Source organism: Empidonax traillii, unplaced genomic scaffold (assembly GCF_003031625.1).
Source record: "Empidonax traillii isolate 1590-97213 ecotype Southwest subspecies unplaced genomic scaffold, ASM303162v1 scaffold631:size1259156, whole genome shotgun sequence".
NCBI classification, from domain to species: Eukaryota; Metazoa; Chordata; class Aves; order Passeriformes; family Tyrannidae; genus Empidonax; species Empidonax traillii.
In genome coordinates, this window is record NW_020955824.1 from 374,321 (window position 1) to 397,860 (window position 23,540).

Here is a 23,540-nt window from a genome sequence, read left to right on the forward strand (position 1 = left end):
TGGAATATGCCCTCGGTGCTGTAGGGGAACTGGAGAGGTCAAGGGTCTTATACCTGCCCTGAAAAACATTCCTCTGGTAAATTCAAATAGTAAAAGCTTAGGAATATTTGACTTTTTCAGAGAAGAAACAATTTTGGTGGTTTTGTTTTGTTTTGGTTTGGTTTGGTTTTTTTTTGTTTTGTTGTTGTTTGTTTTGTTTTGTTTTGTTTTAATATTAGTAACACAAAACAGCGTTTAGCCCCATTCATTTAAATGAGTGTATACAGTGGCACAGTTACAAAACCCACAGCAACCAGCCTCCACCATCTCCTCCATTTCCAACAGTCCTCAGAAGTAGGGTTAGGAGGCTATCCAGCAGCCAGAGTTGTTTAAGTTTGGTAAACCTTAGAATTACCAGTTTGATCTATGAGATATAGATGAAGTCCACAGACTCCGCTCAGTCATAACGTTCTCTTATGGCAGGCCTGACACCCTGTGTTTCTCAAACATCTTATAGTGTAAAATGTAGCACACAAATTGCTGGGACAAACTACTGAGAAAGAGTGAAAAAACCAGATTTTTTTAGTCTTGCCTCTTTTTCTTCCTTACAAGTGGTAGTATCATCAGGGAAAACTGGAAAAAAAGAAAAAATAAGGAAATTTAAAACCAGATGTATTCCAAAAGTATTTTATTTTCTTCTCTGAATTTATAAAATAAGGTATATTTAGAAAGAAAAAATAAAAGCAGGCAGGACAGGTGTTTTTTTTTAAAAATTAGGTTTTGATAGCTCAAGTGATCTAAATGAATGGTAATTAATTTCTTTTGTAGTTTACATAGGGTGTGGTGGCATGGTAAATGTGCTTTAATCAAACTGATTATTCAAGTGAGCTCTTACACAGCAGATGATCAGACAAAAAATGGAGCAGTATGGGCAAAAGTGATCCAATAAGCCAATAATGGATCACAAAAGTTCCTTACCCTGAGAATCACCAAGGTCACTCTGTTAGCTATTGTTTGTCTTTAGAAAGGTCATAGAAATACAAAAGGGAAGAGTAATTACTCTTTGAGCGTTAATTAAATAAGAGCATCCTTTAGAGTTCTATGGACTGATTATGTTGATAGATACAGCTATAGCTTTGTCTAACTCTGGGAATAGTTGCCTGCACATGTAGCAGATCATTCTGTGGGTTGAGCTTAAGCTATAGAAAGGCATTCTTGGGAAAAAAAAAAAATATCCACTCAAAATAAAATTTAGCAGATTTCCATCATGGGCAGACCCTCAATATCTCTTCAACCAGCAACTCTTTTCTGAAATCTGATGGCACACATTTTAAAAGTTATTATCCAGTTCTTCTTCACTTTCAAGCCATACACAAATGCACATTTTAAAAAGAAGTTAAGTGTTTTTCTTCTACTGTATTTTCCTTTTAAGTCCTATACATTCTAAATGCATTTAAACTAGCTTTAAAAATACCAAGCTCTGCAAATGTTCAAAGCGATAGATCTGAAAGACGTTAATTAGGCCTGGATGTAGAAATATATCATGTTTCATAAAATAGTGAGGAACCTAAACCTATTTGTCACTTATATAATTCTGAATGTTCATTTCTACTACCATTACGAATAACTCAGGAAGAGGGTACACTTTGAAGTACAACTATGATTGATTAGACTAAAGAAATTCCAGTGCTTCGTTGTGTACTACTTTAATCTTTTGAAAAGTGAATGAACAGCAGATGGCCTAATAAAGACACTCTGTATGTTTGCCCAGTATGGATTTGCTCTGAAGGGATTGGTTCGACACTTTAGAGTACATATATTTGGAATACATCTGTCTTAGTCAAGACAGATGGCTAAGGGAAAGAGAAACTTCCAAACACTTGGAATTAATCCAGTGAGAGCATCGCTTCTGAATGAAATTTTAATTGGTTATGACTATTGTTCTGTTAGCTTTCTTGGAAGAATGCAGCTGTGAATAATATAGACGAGCATAGTTTGGATGGCTATCTAACAGGACTGTTTATCCATACATCCAAGTAAAAATATTGTTGTTAGTGGATGCATTCTAATCTGCCTGTGGATAAAGAATGGTATTTGCTTTTTAGTGATCAGTCCAGTGTCTTCCATCACCTAAGATGACAAAAATTAGCCACAATCATGTAAAATCTGCTTTTCCATCCAGTATTAAAATTGAACTTGTTAATGTGAGCCAAATCACATGATTCTTTTTAATTATCCCTTTTAATGCAACTTGCAAATTTGAAGGATCTACGGTGTGTGGATAACAGCTGATGTATGAAATATATGCTTCTGCAATATACTCAGAAATGTGTCAGTCAAGCTGAAAAAGTACAACACACTCATGCTAGCTAGTGGGTTCCACACAGCAATGAGTGATTTACAGTTTTAGTTTTTTTATTAAGATGTTGCAGTTCAAGGGACATCTGCTTCCCTGAAAAGCTGTCTATTTCAATAAGCTTCTCTGTTAATGTTGCTGCATTAGCGTTCACACTGTTTGGCTCTATCGGTCTCATGGTGTTTCTAACTGCTGTACTCTTGTTTTCTGTTTTGCAGTAATAACAAGTAGTGGCTACAGTCCAAGATCGGCGCACCAGTACTCTCCACAGATATATCCCTCCAAGTTAGTGTCTGCACCTCTTCTAGTCTTTTATAGGGAATTGACCTTGGCTGTAGGCAGTTCTGTGGTGTGTTGCAAACAAGTGTTCATCAGCAGAAGAAACAGAGAAAAAGGAAAATTCTTAAGCCACAGTACTGGCTCCCTCTCCAACTTTTTTTTTGCTCATGTCTCTGCAGAGTAAGATCCTGCTGTGTGCAGTATTTCTGCACAAGAAATACCCTTGAATATCTGCACACAGTAGAAGGAAAAAATCAGACTATTGTGTTCTCAGACATCAGTTTATTAACAGTGCTGGCAATATATACAGAAATATTTTGAAAAAGTCAGTTTATATATAGAAATCATAATTGCATGTGCAAGTTGTATTCTGGGGGTAGTCCTGTCCCTGACCCTCCTAGGGCCAGGGTTACCAAACACTTCCAAACTTCACAATCGTGAACCACCCTTTTCTCGTCCCTCTCCAATATCATAACATTTAAAAATCAAATCAAATAAATTAAATAAATAGGATTAGCTTTTAATCTCATTATTTTAAAGCCAACATATGATAGGAATAGAAAATTTCTTTCCTTTTTTTTTTTTTTTTTTGTGTGTGTGTGTTGAGGAAAACAGGACCTTGGCCAATTACATGAATCCAGAGGTGGGAATATTAGCAAAAAACACAGAAGATGAAACTACTGCTGTTGGCAGTCTTATTAGTTTGCTTGTCCTACAATCAGTGTTGTGCACAAGGGTGCTTGATTCCAGTATGCCATCTATTTTTTTTCATGTATTTGATACAGAGCACAGCTACCTGTGTGATTTGGATACAGAGAAAACACTGAAATTGTAGCTGATTAGGTTTTTTTAAGTTTTGGGCTTTTTTTTCCTAAATTTGTATTGGTATGATGGTAGCCAATATTTATTAATACAGAAAGTAGGTGCCTCAACTAAGAGCCCTCACTCAACTTAAAACAAGTTTTGGCAAACTGTATCAGATACTTTTGGCCACATACATTACAAGGTTTAATAGAATTTTTTAATCTACTGTTACAATTTTTTGGCATATAAATTAATGAGCAATCCTTTTCTGATAGTAAAAGCTGCCAACTGTACTGAACTAATTAGAAAGGAAAAAAAAATTTAAAAATTAGAATCTGAAATTTAGTCATAGCTTTTAATGGCCAGGTTTCAGTTAGCGTAATTCTGCAGAGTGTGTTTATTCAACTCTTGGCCCATAAAATCTTATTTGACTTACAAAACAATCCAAGAAAAATGTTTCTCTGTATATTTTTGCAACTCTAGAGGGCAAAAATTTTAAACTTGGTTTTATTCAATCTCTCCATAAAACCCCAGTATTCATAAATAAAGACCATTTATATTTCCATTCTATGTCTCTAGCCCATATTTTCCAAACATTTAAAGCCCATCTGGTCACCAAAGTATTGCTATCATTATTTTTGTGCCCCTCTTAATGTGTATGATCCATCTCTTGTTGAAGTGAGAGGCTAGATGTCTGTTGAAGCAGAACCTACGAAGACGACATAATGTACTAGCTTCAGCATTCACCTCTGTATTTTCTTTATTGTTCTGGTCCAAATTTCCCTCCACTGGATTAAAAAAGCATGGGGGCTTTTCTAATTTATCTTGGCTGAAAGGGGGTCAAATCCATATAAAGCTGTTCAGCAGTGTCACGGCCCACTTCGAAGTGGACAGAGTAGCTTAAGAATCAAAGTGTGGTGATGGGATGGCACAGAATATTCACTGTGCCTTGGGGAATGTGAGACAGAGTGTTTTTCAACTTATTTCAGTAGAGGATGGAACAAATCCCAGAAGAGGAGCAGTTGGCAGAATAATGAACTGCCTTTGGACGTCTTTAAACCTTTTGCTTTACTTTATTGCTTGAATCAACATACAAAGTATTTGTTGCCACAGTAATGCTATTTTTCCTGATATTTAGGCCCTATCCACACATTCTTTCTACACCAGCAGCTCAAACAATGTCTGCCTATGCCGGACAAACCCAGTATTCAGGAATGCAGCAACCAGCGGTCTATACAGCCTACTCACAGACAGGACAGCCCTACAGCTTACCCACTTACGGTATTTGGCCTCTTATTACTTCACTTTAAGTAGAATAAAAAGCATTGCCAACATGAGTGTTTTTTGCTTTCTGTTTGATTTTTCCCGACTGTAAGAAAATATTTTGAAGAATCAGTTGAAAATTAATTTCTTATACAGATTTGGGTGTAATGTTGCCAGGCATCAAGACAGAAAGTGGGCTCTCGCAGACCCAATCACCACTGCAGAGCGGGTGCCTCAGTTATAGCCCGGGGTTTTCCACCCCACAGCCAGGCCAAACACCCTACTCTTACCAGATGCCAGGTGAGTAGCCAACTCTAAAATTTAAAGCTAAGTATTTATATCCATTACCAATATGCATATATGTGTGTTCATTTTGATAAGTTAGTTTGGATCTGGTCATGCAGTGCAGTCCCTATTTGCACCTTTTTGGGGGGGTTTTTTTGTGAGGTAAAATTACATGGCAGGACTGGAAGTATTTATTATATTTATTAATATAAACAAGTCTCTTTGCCTTCTTTCCCTGTTTCTAGTATGACATAATTTGATACTTAGATTAACCTAATTTTTTAGAATTTCTCTTTAATTCATATTTATTCTTTCATTTACTATTCATTTAGTTATTTACTTATACCCTTTGATCATTGACAACCTACTCTATTTGGATAATTTTTAAGCTTCTTGTACAGTTAGTCTTTTGAATATACAATTTACAAATACGAATTACTATATGAACATCTGATTTATGCTGAAAACAAGGACATGTCTCATTACAGATTGATTAAAAACACACAAATCATTAATTAGTCTTTGAAAATATTTTGTTTTGTGAATTTAACACTAAAGTGTTAGAAATTAAGGCAAAAGAGAAAAAAGTCTTTTAGGAGAGGTGAGATACTGCAATAAATTGAAAAATGCCTTCTAGGTCAGTGGAATGGCTTACTGTTAATATCTTCCTTTCATGGTGAGAAGAGAAATATATGCCTCTATGTGTTTCATTACAATATATTATTATTTTATCAGTAAAAAAAAAGTTTTTTTTTTCTTCTGATTGTTTTGCATCTTAAAATGGAGTATTCTGTTTAGAATTTTATCTTGGTTCACAAGCAAGTTCTCACAGTTAGTTGTATTTTTTAATTTTAGGTTCTAGTTTTACACCATCATCCACTATTTACTCAAACAATTCTGTTTCGAATTCCACAAACTTCAGTAGTTCGCAACAGGTATGAATTTTTATTTACCAATTATGAGAGGACTTATATCACTCCAGTTATAGCATGTTACTTTAATTTAGTTCTGTTATGTTGAATGACATTCACTGTGGTTCAATGCTATTTTCTGAGGAAAGTGACCAAAATCCCATTGTAAGCCTAGTTACATCTTGTGGCACTTAAATATTTCAGCAATCTCACTGTAGTATTTTACCAAATATCCTTAAATTAAAAAACATTAAATATTCTTAAATTAAAAAAAGTGCTAACCAAGCCTTCAAAATGCTTGCAAAAGTCATATGATTGTACATTTAGAAATACTTACTGGAAAAAAATCATTCATCACTGTACTTAATTAAGTGCTCTGCTGCATTTGCTGTTTTAGGATTATCCATCATACACAGCTTTTGGCCAAAATCAATATGCACAGTATTACTCAGCATCAACATATGGTGCATATATGACCTCAAACAACACGGCTGATGGCACTTCTTCATCATCATCAACCTACCAGTTACAGGACTCTCTCCCTGGGTTGACTAGTCAACCAGGTACAGATCTACATTCAGGTGAAAACAATTTTTGTATTTTTTTCTCTACTTGTATAAAGACAAGATTTCCACATCCACCTTGCATTGCTTGAATGCCTTGTTTGAATATTGACATTTTAAGCTCATGCCTTTCAGAAAACTTCACAATGTAAACCAGCCAAAATAAGCTTTTTTACTGTATAGTTAGGAAACATGTCATGTTTGTTTGCTAGTTAAATTAAGTATTTTCAGGCTGAGATGGTTGTCGCTATTTCTGACAGTGGGACATTCCTGTTTCCACCTACACAGTCTAAAGTATTTCTGTAAAGAATTTAAAACAAGATACCATTGTTCATTTAACTATGTCCCATCCATACTTGTTAATTCACTAATTTAGGTAAGAAAGAATAGAGAAATAGGTTAATAGCACAAGTCTCTTAAAAAAAAAAAAAAAAAAAGTTCATATTGAACTAGTCGAATTTACAAAAAGAGCATTCTCAGGAGACCCGAGGAGGCTCCCTTTGCCTGCCCAGCCCTGCCCTCTTGTGCACAGCCACCACATCACAGCCATAGCACAGTAGCCTGTTACTTATTTTCCTAGGACACCCCTAGGTGGTAATGACAGTTCTTCATTTTTCCTTAGCACTCAGAGCAATGTCTTCCAGGGCTGCTTCTCTTCCCTGGCTTCACTCAGGCAGCATGAGTAGTCCCCCTTACCCACAGACTGTGGCATTTCTAGAGCATTTCTGAGAAGACTAACGAACTGACTTTTGGATTAGGCTCTGCATAGGGGAGGAATTTGTGCTTTAGTCTCAAAATCACCTTACTGCACAAATCTTCCTAACAAGTGCACCATCTTACTGAAAAGTACAGCAGAAGGACTAATATATTATTATAATAAATGTGTACAAAAGAAAGGTAACACTGTGTAGAAAAGTATAAGCAAGGCCTCATACTTAATATAAGCTGCTTAAATTTACTAAAAATGTTGTAACTTTAATTACGAGTTGAAATTTTTTCTACCCAGATGTTTTTCTCAGGCTGATGTTTATATCCGTGTGTGTGCATGTGTGTGTGTGTGTGTGTTTGGGGTGTGGTGTGGTATGGTATGGATATGGACATGGTTTGGAATAGCTGTGGGGAGATACACATTCCCTTGATTTTTGATGAAAAGTGTAATATATTATTTGGTAGTCTCAGAATGTAAATTTAGGGAAAAAAAGGTAAGAGGTAGTGCATAATCAAGTGAAATTTCAACAGTTGGAGGATATCTATAACAGATACAAATAATATGTATTTTTAAAAGAGAATGAAATGTACTCAAAAGTTCTGTTTTGACAACTGTGCACGTCCTGTGTACTTTTCCTTGTTTTTTGTTATTCCTTCATATTCTCATTTGAGAAAATCAGTTTCCCATATTGCCTCTCCCTTATGTATCTCTGTTTCCTAAAAATGCAATGTAAAATTTTCATCTATTACATCTAATAGATGTCGAGACATCTATTACAAACACCCTTAGTATTGAAGAGAATTAGCAAAAAAAAGGAATCTTACAGAATTTGAACAGGTTGAAAAATTACTGAAGGCTTCACGTCTGTGAAACATTAATGATTTTTCTTGGTTGTGGATTGTTTAAACAGATGAAGTTGCTTTCTTTTTAAGTAGGTTGTGCATCTGAACTTAACAAATCCACCCCCATCTGTTCCTTATTTCTGTTGAGTGTTGCACTGATCATGAGACCCTCTGCTGAGAGTGAAACGCCCACTTTGTGAATGCATGTCATGCCTATGCACTTCTGTGTCACTGTAAAAATACATTTCCATTGGTGAGGTGCAGTGTCTTGGAGACTATTTCAGATACTGCAGATCTTTAGCACTCAGCATGTTCACTTACTGTCTAAAAGGCCTTAAGTCCTTAAGACTTACTCCAACTAAAACCTAAGACAAAACACAGCAAGGCACTTCATTCTTCTGCCATCTCTTCTAACTCTTAATTCAAATATCTAATCAAAACTTCTAGTACCTTCCAAAAATATAGGATTTTGCAGTTTCATAATAAATCCTCATCAGATCAAGAGTTAATAACAGTTAAAATTTTATTTATTGACCAAGTAATGAAAATGAGATGAAAATTGAAATAGATTTTACTCTTTCTGCTGTTCATGACAAGCAATAACACATTACAAGCCAGAAAGAAAAACCAGGCTTGTGACGTTGAAGCCATCTTCCTGCTGCTGTGTCTGGTAAGAGTCTGTAACAAAAATCAATCCATAAAGAGAGTGTGAAGGGGCTCAGAAATTCATCCATCCCACATTTATGTGATGCTCAAGCCTCAAGGCTTCTCTTCTGATTTTGTATTGTGCCTGTCTTATATTAAGATTTTTCAAAATGCACTCATTACCACAGAGCATTTGTGAGAGAAATAGGTATCTCCTAGGGCACTTCATCTCAAATAGGGATAACTCAGATGAGCCTTGGGATGAGGTCTCAGGAGATAAGTATATTTGAGTACATTTGATGAATACATAAGTACATTTAATCTAGGGCAAATAAAACTCTAACAGAGGAATAGACCTGGATAAAAGCTTCATGTTAAGGCGCCTCACTTTCATATGTCCAGGGTTCAGGGAGGTGAATCACTGTGGGATATTAGCTCCTGTTTGGTTACTGCGATGCAGCAAAGCTTACTCTCTCTTAATTTGGTACCCACAATGAAGTCACTCTTTGCAGATTCTCTGGGAGATGGCATTAGGTTTAAATGCACTGCATAAACTCTTTTCTCTTGCTTAAGTGGTAGAACTGTGTTTTAACAAGGAGGAGAGGATGTTCACATCAAACCAGAGATGGGAAACAATATTCTGGATATGAAAGACCACCTCCATTTGTAGTGGTGGTGCTGTAACTCCCTGTCCTCTAGCTGGAGTGCTGCAAGGTCTCCACAGAACAAAAGGCTTCATATTGGATATGAACAAGTGTATGAATATGTGTAACTACAACTGTGATAAAGCGGTCATTCCACAGTCTGGTTTTAACAGTTTCCTCTTGTTTTCATGGATCTCTGACGCTGCTCATAGCCCAGGAGGTTATGTAGTATATTTATTAGGCATGTGTTGAATCTTGGAAAAGCCAAAAAATGTCAAACATTGTAATAAAAATTTCTTCTGATATGAGCTGCAGTAGGAACTCTTCACAAGGGTAATGTTTTCAGTACTCTTTGATACTAGAATTTCTCACGTTTCTTTATGTTACATGGCTGAATTTTTAATAAGTTTTCTTTTTATCAGCATTGACCTCATTTCTAAAGCAGAGGATGAGAGAATACAGTTTCTCCTTTAGCGTGCTGTTGGTAAAAAGCAATTCAAGCAATTAAGCCTCCAGTTGTTTGAAAAAACATGCAATACTGACTTCTGCAGTTCTAAAATAGATACATACCTTGCATTCAAGTAGGAGACAGCTGGTCTTTCTGATTTACAGATTAACATAATGAAATAAAGTTGGCTTTAAATAGCTAGGTTTTACAATGAACAATGATTAGTTAAAATTCTGATTAGTAGATAATGATGCAAACATGTACAGAATTGACCCAAACAGAAGCCTGAGGCAAGTGGTAATGGCTAATGCTAAATGAAAATTGAAGTTATTTACTTTGGTTGTTGGATACTTTCAGAGAAGATTTAGAACAGGGCTTCTTTTTTTATATTTTATTTATAAACACAGTCATTGAGAACAGATGTTTTAATACATTGCTGTAGAATGAGTTTTGATTTTATTGTAAAATCTTGAAATGTTATAAATATGAAGACTTTTGTGATAAAAACGTAAACATCCATCTTCACTTAATTTTTGCTTTTTCATTTCTTGTTTGGTTTGGGATATTTTTGCCACTCTGTCTGTAAAATCTAGGAAACTGTGTTTTTGTACAGAACTCTTGCACACTCAGAACTTCTTTTGAAGCCAGTGTAGGTCTTTGCTGCACAAGGACTCTTCTTTTTGTACATTTGTACATTTACCAAAATACATTTTGCTGTTCTTCTTACAGGGAAAGAACTAAGATAATGTAATCTTATTGATTGTTTTACTGCCTGCAGTGTCCTTACTGACATCAAGATCATACTAGGAATAGAAGTGATTACTCAACAAGAACTCTCTTCCTTCGTTCTGTAGGGACAAGTGAAACCACACTGAGAACATTTTTCATTAGGTATTATTATTACTGCTTAACTTTTGTGCCATTTTTTGGCAAATAAGAATTTTAACTGACAGAGAATTTACTATAGAGTACGTATAATCCTTATCCAGTTCAGGACAGTATCTGGAATAAATTCTCCAATTGCAGTTTTGAAAAATTTCTTCTGAAAGTTTTACTCTGTTCTGCACAAGCAGAGAAGCACTTTCTGAGGAAGCAAGAGAGGCAAATCCGATTTCCTCCTATTTCATGGAGGATTCATCACCTTCCACACGGATACAGGGCTGTGGATTCTGGGCCATGAAAATAAGTCTTTATACTTAATTTAAATCAATTAGTCAAATAAACAAGTGTACCCCAGAGAACTTAGTTCCTGAGCCTGCTGGTTAGGACATTTACCTGAAGAAGGACATATCTAAGTTTCTTCTTCTTCTCCCTTTCTTGAATCGGGAATACTTTCATCACAATGTCTAGAGCTCTAGAGCTGCCATTCAGGAATGTAACAGTATGGGCTTAAATATTTTTCTTCCAAAAAAATACAACAGTATTTTTCCTGTCAAGATGTTTAAGTATATCTTGCAGTATATTTATTTTTACTATATTTTGTATGTGGTTGACTGCAAGGTGTAAACAAATGATGGAAGAGATTAGGAATTCAACTATTGTGTTACATTATGTGTTACTGCAGACTCAGCTGAGACTGCAGTCTCCTTTGTCTTCTTAGAGCCTGCTAGATCAGAATTGGTTTCTTTTCTTTGTTGTGGAGAAGCAAAGAGGTCAATGATTTGAGGAAGATCACAGAAACATTCAGTAATTCATGTTGGAAGGGATCTCAGTGAGTCTTTTGGTCCTACCTGCTCGTGGACGAGTCAGCTTAGGTCGTGTTGCTCAGGGCTGTGTCCAGTGGAGGTTTGAGTATCTCCAAGGATGGAGAATGCAGTCTCTCTGTCTGGGAACCCATCCCAGGTCCTGACACTCTCATAGTGAGGGAATTTTTCCTAGTATCTAATGGGAATAACCCTTGATGTGATTTCTGTCTATGCATCTTGCCCCTTCCCTGCATACCTCTAAGAAAAGTCACTTAGCCTCTTTTACTGCATGCTCAGCTCATTAACTGACTTGGTGGCCCTTATCTGGACTAATTCTAGTTTATCAATATCCCTTCTACTTGGGAACCCAAAACTAGGCATTTTTTCAGATATGGTCTTGCAAGTTCAGAGCAGAGCAGAAAAAATCACTCTTCTTCATCTGCTGGCCACTCAGTGATGCTCTTTAGTAAAAATGAAAAAAAAAAAAAAAAAAAATTCAGATTCCAGCTCAAAATCAGATGCATTATAGATGATTCTTGGGAAATTCTTTTACCAAGTTAATTTATTCTGCAAATGTGCCATCATGAGCACTTTTAACAAATATTACCAAAGTGGTCCAGAAATGCACAATTACAGGCAGCTCAAGGTCTTCCTTGAATCAAACTCTATAAGAGACATCAGATCAAACCTGTACCCTTTCCTTCTTTAACGGAGAAAATTGAAATCATTAATAGTATAAACAATGAAAGACTTTTTTTGTCATTTAGCACTTGGGAACCTAGCCAAACTACACTTATTGCTACAAGTTTTAAAAGGGCACTGTGTTATGAAGAAAATGATATTTTCGGGTTACTGAGCTGTGGCATCCAAATGATTTGTAAAGAGAAGTTCCATGCCATCCTTCCTGGAGATATCTTCTTCAGTCAGTCTGTCTTACATAGCTACTGGTTCATGATTACCTCTAAAGCCCTTTGTTACCATAAGAGGGAGAAAGTAGATTAAATGAGTAAGTCAGGGCCTGACTGTGATTAAGACCAGATATGCCATACCAGATCAAAGGTCCTTCCAGCCCACCACACCTGGAGAAAAAGATGATCAGAACACAGAAAGTACGACTTCATCCTCCTTCAGGTACTAACTGGAATATTGCATTTATAAAGCATATAATATATGACTTTGCCAATTTTTGGGTAGAGATAAGGTAAGAAAAAAAAAAAGAGTGAATTCTACTAGAGAGCAGGTGACATGGGAGGAGGAGATGAAGCAGGAAGCTGCCTGGCTGTTCTGGGGCATGGATGAGTGTCAGAGGGTGTTCTGGTAAAAGTAATGCAGGACTTGGAAATAAGTGTAGCTGAACTAAACGTGGGAAATAAAATACCTTAAGTAAAAGACACTTCATGTTTTGAGAAGCCATTAGTGTGACTTCTAAAATACATCATCCTTGGATATATTGATATTTTGCCTGGGCTCATGCATATTTGTGTACATATCTGCAGATGCATATGTCATTTTAATCTTATTCTGCTAAGGTTTATCATGTTCACTGGTAAAGCCACCTTATCACTCATTTTTCACAGCTTTTTTTACATGTATCTTGTCATTGAGTTTGCATACAGACATATCCAGCTTTGAGAAAAGAAAAAAAAGTTAATTATGTTAAAATCCAGCACTAATTTTTACATGAATGGTTGACTTTACAGGGGAGTTTGACACAGTGCAGAGCCCCTCCACGCCAATCAAAGATCTTGATGAGAGAACATGTAGGAGTTCTGGGTCGAAGTCTAGGGGTAGAGGACGGAAGAATAATCCATCACCTCCTCCGGACAGTGACTTGGAGGTATGCCTGTGGTAATTGATGGGTATTGATGCAGAGGTTTCTTCTGTGAAAAGTAAATTCTGAAAACTACGTCTGTGGAAATAGCTTCAAGCATTTTAGAAAACATCATGGACTCAGTCTCACTAGCTGAATGCAACAGAGATTAGTAGCTGCTTTAACGTACGTGTACAATGAGACTTTACTATTCTGTGTCACAAAGTTAGGCAGAAAGGTAAATGTGTTTCGGCCTAGTTCTTTTTAGCTCTCAGATTGCATGTCTTGCAGTTTCTTGCAAGTTTTCATGCAAGAGAAGCACAAATTTGTACTCAAAATTGTCACATTTTCTTTTAGTTTTTTGAATAGGAAATCTCAAATATTCAGCTTAATTGCAAGTATTTATGGATGCAGTGTAAATATGCAGGATCATCTGGCTGTAGCTTTTTAAGTGCTTAGGCACCAGTTTGTCCTTGTGCATGTAAGTAATGCCAGCGGATTTCAGTGAGGCAGCTTCTATCAGTGAAGTTATAGCTGTACTTTAGTACAGTGCAAGGTCAGTGCTTATCAAAGAAATATATCTGCTTAATATACAGGAGGATGATTTCAAGCACAGGGGATGTCTTAGCAACATAGTACTTATAGTCCTATTACTCCTGTGTTAGCAGTGCACTGCCTGACGATGACAGGAGGAAGGGAAGTGCCTGCGTGTGTTTGTGATACTCCAGCTCTGTCATCAGGGATGTGCTGCCTGCCAGTGCAGTGAGTCCTCTGCTGCCGCCAGAGCAGAAGTGGGAGCCAGCAGCCTTGGCCAGCTCCACTGCTCTGCCCTCACTGACCAGCTCTGGGTACAGAAGAAAACAAAATTATTGCTGGGACTTGGCTGGCTGAACAGCTCATCCTGGGATAGGAGGGTGGGCTGCAGGGCTAGGCACTGAATGTAAATGCCAGTGCTTTTGTACAGAAATTTATATATTTTTCACTTTTTAAAGGATTTAACTTTTCCAGTGAAGAGACTAACTTCTTACATTTCAGGGTTTTTTTTGTTTTGTTTTGTTTGTTTTGTTGTTGTTTTGTTTGTTTGGGGGGGTTGTTTGTATTTTTATTTGTTATTTTTTATTTACCAGTGAAAATGAAAAATAGTGAAATTGAATTGATGGAGTTAGAATGATCTGTTAAATTCCATAATATTATTTAAATTCTGCATTATATGTGGCATGTAGCACTTTTTACCCAAGATTTAATTTTCGTTCTACAGTACAAATAAAGAATCTTGAATCAATAAGACTCGCACAGAAGTATCTGAAAGTACTGTTTATCCTTAACAATTATGTTTGACCCCACATCATGTTTCTGAAATCTATGTTATAGAGCTTTTATGAAAAGCTTTTTTGAGGACAAATAAGAAATGGTTGAAGAGAAGAAAGTTACTCTCCTTTTAGGTTTTTACCATGCATGATGCACTGTTATTGCTGATTTTCAGAGAAACACTGCTCAGTTGACTGCTTGATGAAACTCTAGGACTCAGTTGACTTTTAGTCCCCCTGGGTGGGATGGTGGTGGAACTTGGATGTTATTTGTTCAATAATATTTTCCCCAATTCTGTTTTCAGCGTGTATTTGTTTGGGATTTGGATGAAACAATCATAGTTTTTCATTCGCTGCTTACAGGATCCTATGCACAAAAGTATGGCAAGGTATGTGAGCTATGAATTCTGTGTCAATTCACTTTATCAGAGCTATCTGGCTTGCATATATATATATATATGTTTTTCACTTCCTTATGACTTGGTCTGAAGTTGGAGGGAAAGTGTACAGGAAACCCCATTTTCAGAGGGTTAATGTGAAGAAGTCAAGGACAGGAACGAGACGCAGACCCTAAGCACAATATATGAGGCAGGGCTGAAGCAGATGCTGTAAATGAGGGAAGAGCTTATAGAGGAACAAGGATGAGGTTTCTGATGTTGGAAGAGACATTGCACGGAGATAATAGATGAAGTGCACCAATGGAAATAACTGACGGTATCTGGAAGCGTAGAGGAAGAAATAAGAAACTGGAGTGGTGGATGAATTTACAGGAAGTCGATGAATCAGAATGAGTAAGAAAGAGTCTGATCTATTTCAGTGCCAGCTGCAGATGTTATTCTTTGACTCCCCAACTTTTCTGTGAAATCTTTGTTCCCTTGGCTGGCTCTGGGGTGAGTAATGCTGGGGAGTGAAACTGTTTCTTAAGTAGTTTTAAGCATCCTCTCCCCTCCAATGAGTCCAAAAGGAGTTCAAGTCACAGAGCAGGGAGCCTGAGAGTAGGAAGAAGAGTGAGGGAGTCAAAGAGAGGCAGTGGCAGCCTGCAAGAGCTGAGTCAGCAGTGAGCCCCACTGTACTGGTGATGGGAGCCCAGGGAATGGCTGCTCTGGCAAGGGAGGAGGGACTGGTGCATAGAAACAGAAGCAGACTGGTAGGAGGAGCAGAGCTAAAGGCCCGAATAAAACGAAAAGAAAATTAAAGCAAATATGTGGAAGGAAGAAAACGGACAGGGGGAATGTTGGTATGTACATACATAATTTTCTCTGTGCTGTGCCATTCCAGTGAAATGAATGCAAAAGTATTACCTTTTAAGAACGTACATAGACCGTAGAACATAACATGACCATATTCATACTCTGTCAGATAAAGGGCTTGTTGAACATCTTTTCAGCCTCTTTATTCTGGACAGAATCACATGCTTGAGGAAAGCATGTAAGAAATAGTATATTACAGAAATACTTTTCACACCTACCTCTCCAGCCAGTGGGTTAGAAATGTCCAAAGCCAAAACCTGTGGATTATAACCATGGATGAGTCAGTCTTCCATGTGAGCAGCCTTTTTTGGTTATTAAAAGTTAATAGGAAAAATCACAGGCCAAGTGAAAAATCAGAATTTCTGAAATTTTAAGATAAGGATAGTTATTCATGTCTAAAAAAAAAAAAAAAAAATCAGCCTTGCTTGCTTTGCAGCTTCACAGTGCCAAATCTGTGTACATTTCAGTATTCTGTCAAGAAACCCCCTTCTGCTGTTTGTCAAACATTGTAACAACAGTGACTTTGTCAGAACCATTTCCGACTAATAGTAATCAAAACAAGAGAAAAACCTAGCTGAACATGAACATTTCTATCACTTTGAGAGTAGCCTGTAGTCTGCCGTAGAACTTCCTGAATTGCTCCGGTGATGCAGTCATTCCTTTCCTTCTTTTTCTATTGTGCCCTTAAGATGTTTCCTAAATCAACTTTAATGCAGATTTTTAGAAATCAGAGCACATTTTATGGCTCACAAAACATCTATGGATAAATTTGAAAACTGTCTTGGAAACTGCAATAGAAGTGTGATTCCTCTTGATTTCCCACTTGGCTAGGAGTAGGGATATTTGAAAACATCCCAGTAGCTTTGTTCTTAAGAACACATGTGCTGCTAAAATTGACTCTTCATGCAGAGACTTTAGAGCAGTAATGGCATATTAACAGCCAGTAGTACTAACAGTAGGTAAAGTCGACTTATATAAACCACGAGTATCTCAAGGGTAACTGAGATCAATATCAGTAAACAAATGTCATGGACAACTGTGAAGCAAAAGGCAGGGAATTCCTAAGTAAAATTTTTTTTTTTCTTTTTTGGTACTGATAGGTAGCATCCACACAACTAAGGAAAGGTGTTCATTTCCAGACACTGGAGAATAAAAATAGTCGACTTTTTCTTTTCTGCAGTGACTGCCTTTGCCATATTTACGTACAACTTGTTTGGAATGTAATGAGTAATTACCACTGAAACTCAAATGTGTATATTGTTAACTGCAAGGAGGCTAGAGCAGTAGAAAAGGGAATGCAGGGAGAGCTTATCACGGTGGGCTTTAGCTTTTGCATGTCACTGAAGTGCTGCCTAAACTTAAGGTGGGATGTGTTTGAGCCTAATTGCCTCAGAGGTTAGAAATGGGAGAAGAGAAAGATATCACAGATGGACTTCAGTCAGTCTCTGATGCATGACATTGTTAACAAATGTAGTCCTTATCTTTTCTGCATATCATTTCCATCTTTATAGAAGACCTTAACACAGGCTGAATATTGGATTATTATAAGAATTGGGTTGCTATGAAAGTAAATAGTTCAGGAACTGTGAGGTTGTCAGCAGAACTCTTATGAGCACATAGGTCTTTCAGAAGTCTTGAGAGAGCTCTTTATCTTGAAAAGGTGGTATAAAGTCATTATTTACTTAACAATGAAAAAAGAAATGGTGATACTAAATTATTTAATTGGCATGATTTGCTATCTGATTTTAAAAAATAAAAGCATCTCATGTCACACAAATTCCTAGCTGTGCATACTGTGTTCTTCGACATGTATTTTATGAGCACATTTTGTATAACATAATTGGGTTACTCCCAAAAAAAGAAACCCCATCAAAAAACCCTCACAGGAAAAGGAGAATTTTCCCATTCTCCCATATTTAAATTTTCTACATGAGAATAGCATGTCTTTAATGTGAACATTGCTTTAAGGGAAGGGATCTCATTATACCATTTATACCAAGTGTGCTCACTTCGTACTTGCAAGGAGTGAGTGAGATGCAAGGAGTGAGTTTAAAGCTAGTGTGAATATACAGACAGGAAAGGATATTCACCTACAGTTCTTTCCATCTATTCCTTGACATGCAAACTTTCAGTAACCAGGTGAAAAGAAAAATTCAGAAATTAGTCTTTTAATCTCTCTGTTCTGCTTCAATTCAGCCTGCGCAGGTACGCAGTGAGGGGAGGTGCAGCACATTATGGCCTGGCAAAGGGATCTGTGTATGAGTGCAGGAGCACTTGAGAGCTGCAGCTGTACCTGGAGATAAACACTTTATCTTTAAAATATTTCTGTAGTTTAACAAGTGCTTGGAGTAGAAAAGGAAAGGCAAACCAACATCCCCATGGGCAATGGGGGCTTTCTTTGGCAGAGAGTATTTGGGAAGACCTGGATCTAGTAGGCAAGTTTCAGATTGTATATTTGTCAAGAGAACAACAGATTTCTGACTTATGCCTGAGGGTTTACGAAGCTGAGAATGGACACTCTCCTTGGTATATAGTTGTTCAGCACTTTACATGGTGTGATAGTTATTTGACTTCAGAATTTCCTAGAGCTGTTATAATAACCATGTTAAAAGCAAAATTAATTATTTGCTCAAAGATTTAAGTTGTTGGATGCAGCTTTAAGCATCTCATTTAAAACACAGGGCAAACTGCTGCTGCTTCTCTGGGCACCAGAAGGGTATAGCTTTAAACCCAACTGAACTGGGAGAGACTTGGCCAGAGGTTGACCAGTGTGTGTCTTTTAATTGTAAATACCAGAGGATATTCCGTGCCTTGATGTTTTCTACCTGTGGGTATTTCTCTGTGACTTTTGGTGTAGCGGTTATTTTATTGGGCTGGTCAAAGCTAACAGAAAAAGGGAATAAAAACTACACTACAGCTGTGTTAGGTTTCAGGGAAACCATGCTGCCTCACAGCAGTAAGAGTACCTCTTGCTGTTCAGCTCATTTGCTCATCTGCTTTGTTCTTCATAAAACTAGTATGTTTCTATTTTAAATTACTTACTGCAGTAGCAAATTGCAAACACTGGCATTGGAGCTGTGACTTGTGTAGACAATGATGGTTTTTGCAGCTGAACACCAGTTGGCAGATATCTTTTTCTACAATGCTGAGCTCCTAAGTGAGCATTGGTTTATGTGACAGGACATGTGTTAGGAGATATCATCTCTTTAAAGTTTATGAGGTACATTCTTATTCCCTGTGAACAGTGGGTATTCTTTGTTCTATTGCATTCCAGTTATTCTTGCTGGTTGAAGGCTGATTAAGATGGAGTTTTGTCCACATCCCAGCATTTATGTTTCATTCATTACTCCCAGGTTGACCCAGAGGGTAAAGATGCCAAAATAAATGCTGTGACTCAAGGTGCAACTAGTTAAAAAAATGAAAAAAATTCCTTTTTTGAGCTTAGAAGGGAGAGAATGTGATTCCCAAGTGCAAAAATCAAAACAAATCCACACTTGATGGTCATATTTTGCCATTTTTGATAACATCGCAAATTACAGAAAGCTGTCAGGGAGGCCTTGTATTCTTCTCTGAAAGGGCTCAGAAGCTTTTTACTGCTCACTCTGTTTGTCCAGTCATTAAACAGAAAAACTTTGTCGCCATTAACACCCATGATGACGTTCCCAAATTCACTCATAAATATTCTCTTGTCCACCTATATTAATAGTGTATCTCTCATCGCCTCCAGTTGTCCTCTCCATTCACTCCCTCCTTGTCTGAGACCTCTGAGTTGATTTTCCTACCGCCTTCTAGAGAGCATGGAACAGAAACTCCCTATGGAGTACGTGAGTTTTCCTTCATCAGCCGCCACGTATGGTTATTAAGAGGAGATGTATTCTCTTCCTCCGTTATCACCCATATGAATCTCTCCTGGGACAAGTGTCGCCTGTGGGAGAGTTAGAGCTGAAGTTAAATCTGAGATTCCTACATAATAGAGGGAAGTGTCCCTAAGCTAAAAATACTGATATTTAAATTAAGCATTTCCACTTTTCCCAGAGGTCAGTTTTGTTCTGAGTCTGTTCAGGACAGCCACCCATTGAAAACCACCTCCTACAATACTATTCATATATTTTGCTTGTTTTCATGCTTATTTTTAAGGCTTTATGCATGCAAATTGCTGTCACAAGAAATCTACCTGACAGTAATGCATTTGTTTTCTGAGATGTTCTAAAAGTCAGTTTGGTGTTTGTATTTTTTTTTCCAAGAAATTAAATGATTTTGAAAATCTTTTGCTGAAACCTGACTTCCAAGACAGTATTGAATAGATTTCTTCCACTAATGGACACTGAGCTTTTGGGGCTTTATTCCAGTCACTTTCCTCTTGGTCTAAACACTTACCCATTTAAATATTGGTTCTCCCAGGATATTTTTATCTAGTTTCCCAGGAGGCATTCCAGTGGATGGACCAGTCTAGTACAGAAATCCACAGACAGACAGTCTGGCTCCAGTTTAGTGCCTTCATCTGAACGTAACTAAAGTAATTTGTATTTTGGTATACAGAACTCCTGTAGCTGGTCTTGATTTTGCTGCACGCTAATGATATCTGGCTAACATCATGCCTCTGAGGGCCAAAGAGTTGTTCTTTATTCTACAAATTATCTGGGGAAAACTTCCAGATTTGTTTGGGGTTTTTTTTAAATCATTGTTTCCTCTTTTGTGTGTGCTTGTGCAGAGTAGCTGAAAATACCATATTGGCAAAAGTTCAGTCTGCCTTTTATCGAGTTTTCCAATTTGCTGTGCTAAAATCTGTATCAGCTGCAAGTTTCTTGCTTTCTTTTCAACACTCAGTCCTTTGTGCCACTTGATTCAATCTGTAACTTCTGTTTCAAGTGGAAAGACTGTAAATTGATGATTGTGATCTTCTTCCACATTGTGCAAACACTGTAAAACCACAAGACCCTGACAAATCTTCTTTGTTTTGGTCTCTTTTATATGTGAAGAAAATAACATGACGAGCTGGAACATGATGTGTAATTCCTGTTAAACAGTTGCAGTGGAAGTGTTGGTCAATTTATTAAGGGAAGAATTGTTCATGCTTTGAGAATTCAATTCCAGTGACTCTCCTTTAGCATTGTTATGGGGAGATCCCATATTGATTTTGTGCTAAGCTAAAATGAATTCTCTTTGCTTCATTTTATTTTTCATGTAGTACCTAACAATATCCTTCTCATGCCTGTGTTGAAATAGGAATGCAGGAAATATAATATCAATAGTAATAAAGTCAGGCATAGTTGGTTACAAAACTACTATTAATAAGAAAATCATAAAAGCTTTGTCACATTTTTATCTTGCAACTATACTAGGCAAGGCAGGAAATTGTCATATATAGATGGTAGTTTCTGTAAAAACAAATTGCATTATAATGAAATACATCATAGCAAATTTCTACATTCGAATCTGCTTCTACTCAGAAAGGGGTAAAAAGAGGATGAGAATCAAAAGTGAGATTCCAGCTTTGGAAGCACTCCAGTGAGTAACATACATAAATAATAAAGAGTTACCACCTGTTCATAAAATGCACGTGCCTTAGTGTTTGTAGGATTGAGGCAAAGAAGCATATTGCAAATACTCTATACTGTATTTTATCTAGGACGAAAAATCTATAATTAAATATGCACAGAAAAATAAAAATGCAAAAGAAAGAAGAGAGTCACATGCTTATATGTGATGACATTTTGATAAAAGCATCATGGCTTGAGGAGGAATCTCATGAGTCCAGGGTATTTTGATTATTTGTATTCAAAGTACCTAATGTGAGTTTTACAAATCTGTTAATGTGTGTTCCTTGATCATCCTCTTGGAAAACTGATCTTTGCACTTGCTGCTGCCTTTAGACATGTGACTTTCAAATTCAGTAAATATGACTGCAGAACACAGAGGGGATGAAGTTCTGTTACTGGGCACTGCATTTGGTTTTTACTTCTGAAAGGTAGTCTAGACCAGTTCAAGGGTCAACATAAAAATATTTCCTTTCACTGAAAGAATTAGGTCTAACTTTGGATTATTACAATTTCTTGAAAAACATTCTCCCCTTCAAGTATGACTTTTTCATGAGCAAGAATCAAAATATGTCTGTGTTTCAGATTTTACCATTAGTTATTAAGTGATTGAGTGCAGAAGCCATCTTTTATTCTGTCACTGTGAAGCCCTGGAGTAGTGGGTGTCTGATCTTTTTTGGGAAGCCTTTGATCCAAACACGAACAAATGATCATTTGAGGTTTTGTGTGATTTTGTTGCTACATGCTGGTAAACTTTTAAACTTTAAATCTCAAGGTATTTAAGAAGGGGGTTCTGAAAATTTGATAGTGTCACTCGGAGTTTAAACTATGGAATACAGGGTTTTTTTAATATTCTCATGAGAAGAGGATCACGTGTTTTAAAAGTCCCTTGCAGTATATTAAGCCCTAAAAAGTTACCTTAACCCCACAAGCTCAGGCAGATAATTAAGGCAGTAATCAAACTAATTACCAGGTGTCAGCAAAGCACCAGGAACTATTATTCTAAAACAAATGTAAGGTAATGCAAATTTGCTTTACTATTTCCTAGCAAACCTAGAAAAGTTAAATTAATTACCTTACATTTGCTATGCACTTAATGCTCTCAGTGTTATTGCAGATCAATAGATTTGTGATGTCTTGCTGAGGCCGAGCAATTTGATAGTGTGAAAGTCAACCTACGAACAAACAGGACATTTTGAATGAATCTCATCCAGGGACAAGAATCCAGTATTTCTACAGAAATGAAGGGGTGATCTGTAGCAAACAAACTTACAAACTTACAACATTTCCCATTCCTGTGGGCCAGCTAAAGAATCATGCCATGGACTGCAGGCACTTTGCTGAATGAATAGCTGCAATGAAATCATAAAGGAGAGACCAGAAATTCATCAATGAGTGCCTTCATGGAAAAAAGGGAAATACAGAGACAGAGAAGGATCAACTGTGAAGTCTGAAGCTAAATATTGGAAAAGAAGAAAGTGGGGGAAAAAAGCAATGTAGACCTAAGCATAGCCAAGGCAGTGATGATTTTCCAAAGTGAAACTGAATTTGGGGAAATGGACCTAGGTTCAGAGTACCTTTTGTATTTTTATAAAGCAGAGACATTCGAAATGGAAAAGGCCACTTAAGCCACACCTTCCTATCACAGTATTATAATTACCTACAAAGTAATCATCTGCTAGAGATGACTACATTTCCTAATCCATCTTGGCATGACCTTGGTGAGGACTTCTGTGTGCCCCAAATTTGGAAAGAAAAGCCAAGAGATCAGAGGAAGTGTGCAGTGGACTGGGTGTCACACGAAGTAATTTGTTCCTCCCTCCGCTGTTGATTCAGTTCACTGGGTCAAAAAAATTGGTTACTGCTCCATGACTCAGCTTTTTTCTGCCCACAAACTGACAGGCAAGATACTTACATATCTTTATAAAAGGCTCAGTGATTAAAAATGTAGTGTACTTGTATAATAATAATCAATATTGGTTTTCCTACATACATCTTTTGTGAAAAGTTCCTTCCCTGTTTCTTGCCTTCTTTATGCTTGTTTATGTGTATGTTTATGGCCACCAGGTTTTCCCCTGTCAGTTCAGCCAGGTTGCAAATTCCTCAACTTTCAAAAATTTGATTTTTCAACATTCACAGCTGCCCAGATTTTCTCCCACAGGTTTAGCAGTCTCTTCTTACAGCATCGTATTAAAGTAGCTTAAAACTGAAAGGATTTCAGAG

General features: G+C 37.0%; 1 protein-coding gene across 1 annotated transcript in view; it reads left to right on the forward strand.

Annotated features, from left to right (window-relative positions):
* Positions 1 to 23,540, forward strand: part of EYA4 (EYA transcriptional coactivator and phosphatase 4) — a 158,218-nt gene that overhangs the window by 117,151 nt on the left and 17,527 nt on the right. The window contains exons 7-13 of the mRNA XM_027898957.1: positions 2,554 to 2,620; positions 4,557 to 4,699; positions 4,838 to 4,981; positions 5,822 to 5,901; positions 6,275 to 6,440; positions 13,114 to 13,250; positions 14,836 to 14,919. Coding sequence (XP_027754758.1) covers positions 2,554 to 2,620; positions 4,557 to 4,699; positions 4,838 to 4,981; positions 5,822 to 5,901; positions 6,275 to 6,440; positions 13,114 to 13,250; positions 14,836 to 14,919 — 821 coding nt within the window. The remainder of the gene's footprint in view (positions 1 to 2,553; positions 2,621 to 4,556; positions 4,700 to 4,837; positions 4,982 to 5,821; positions 5,902 to 6,274; positions 6,441 to 13,113; positions 13,251 to 14,835; positions 14,920 to 23,540) is intronic.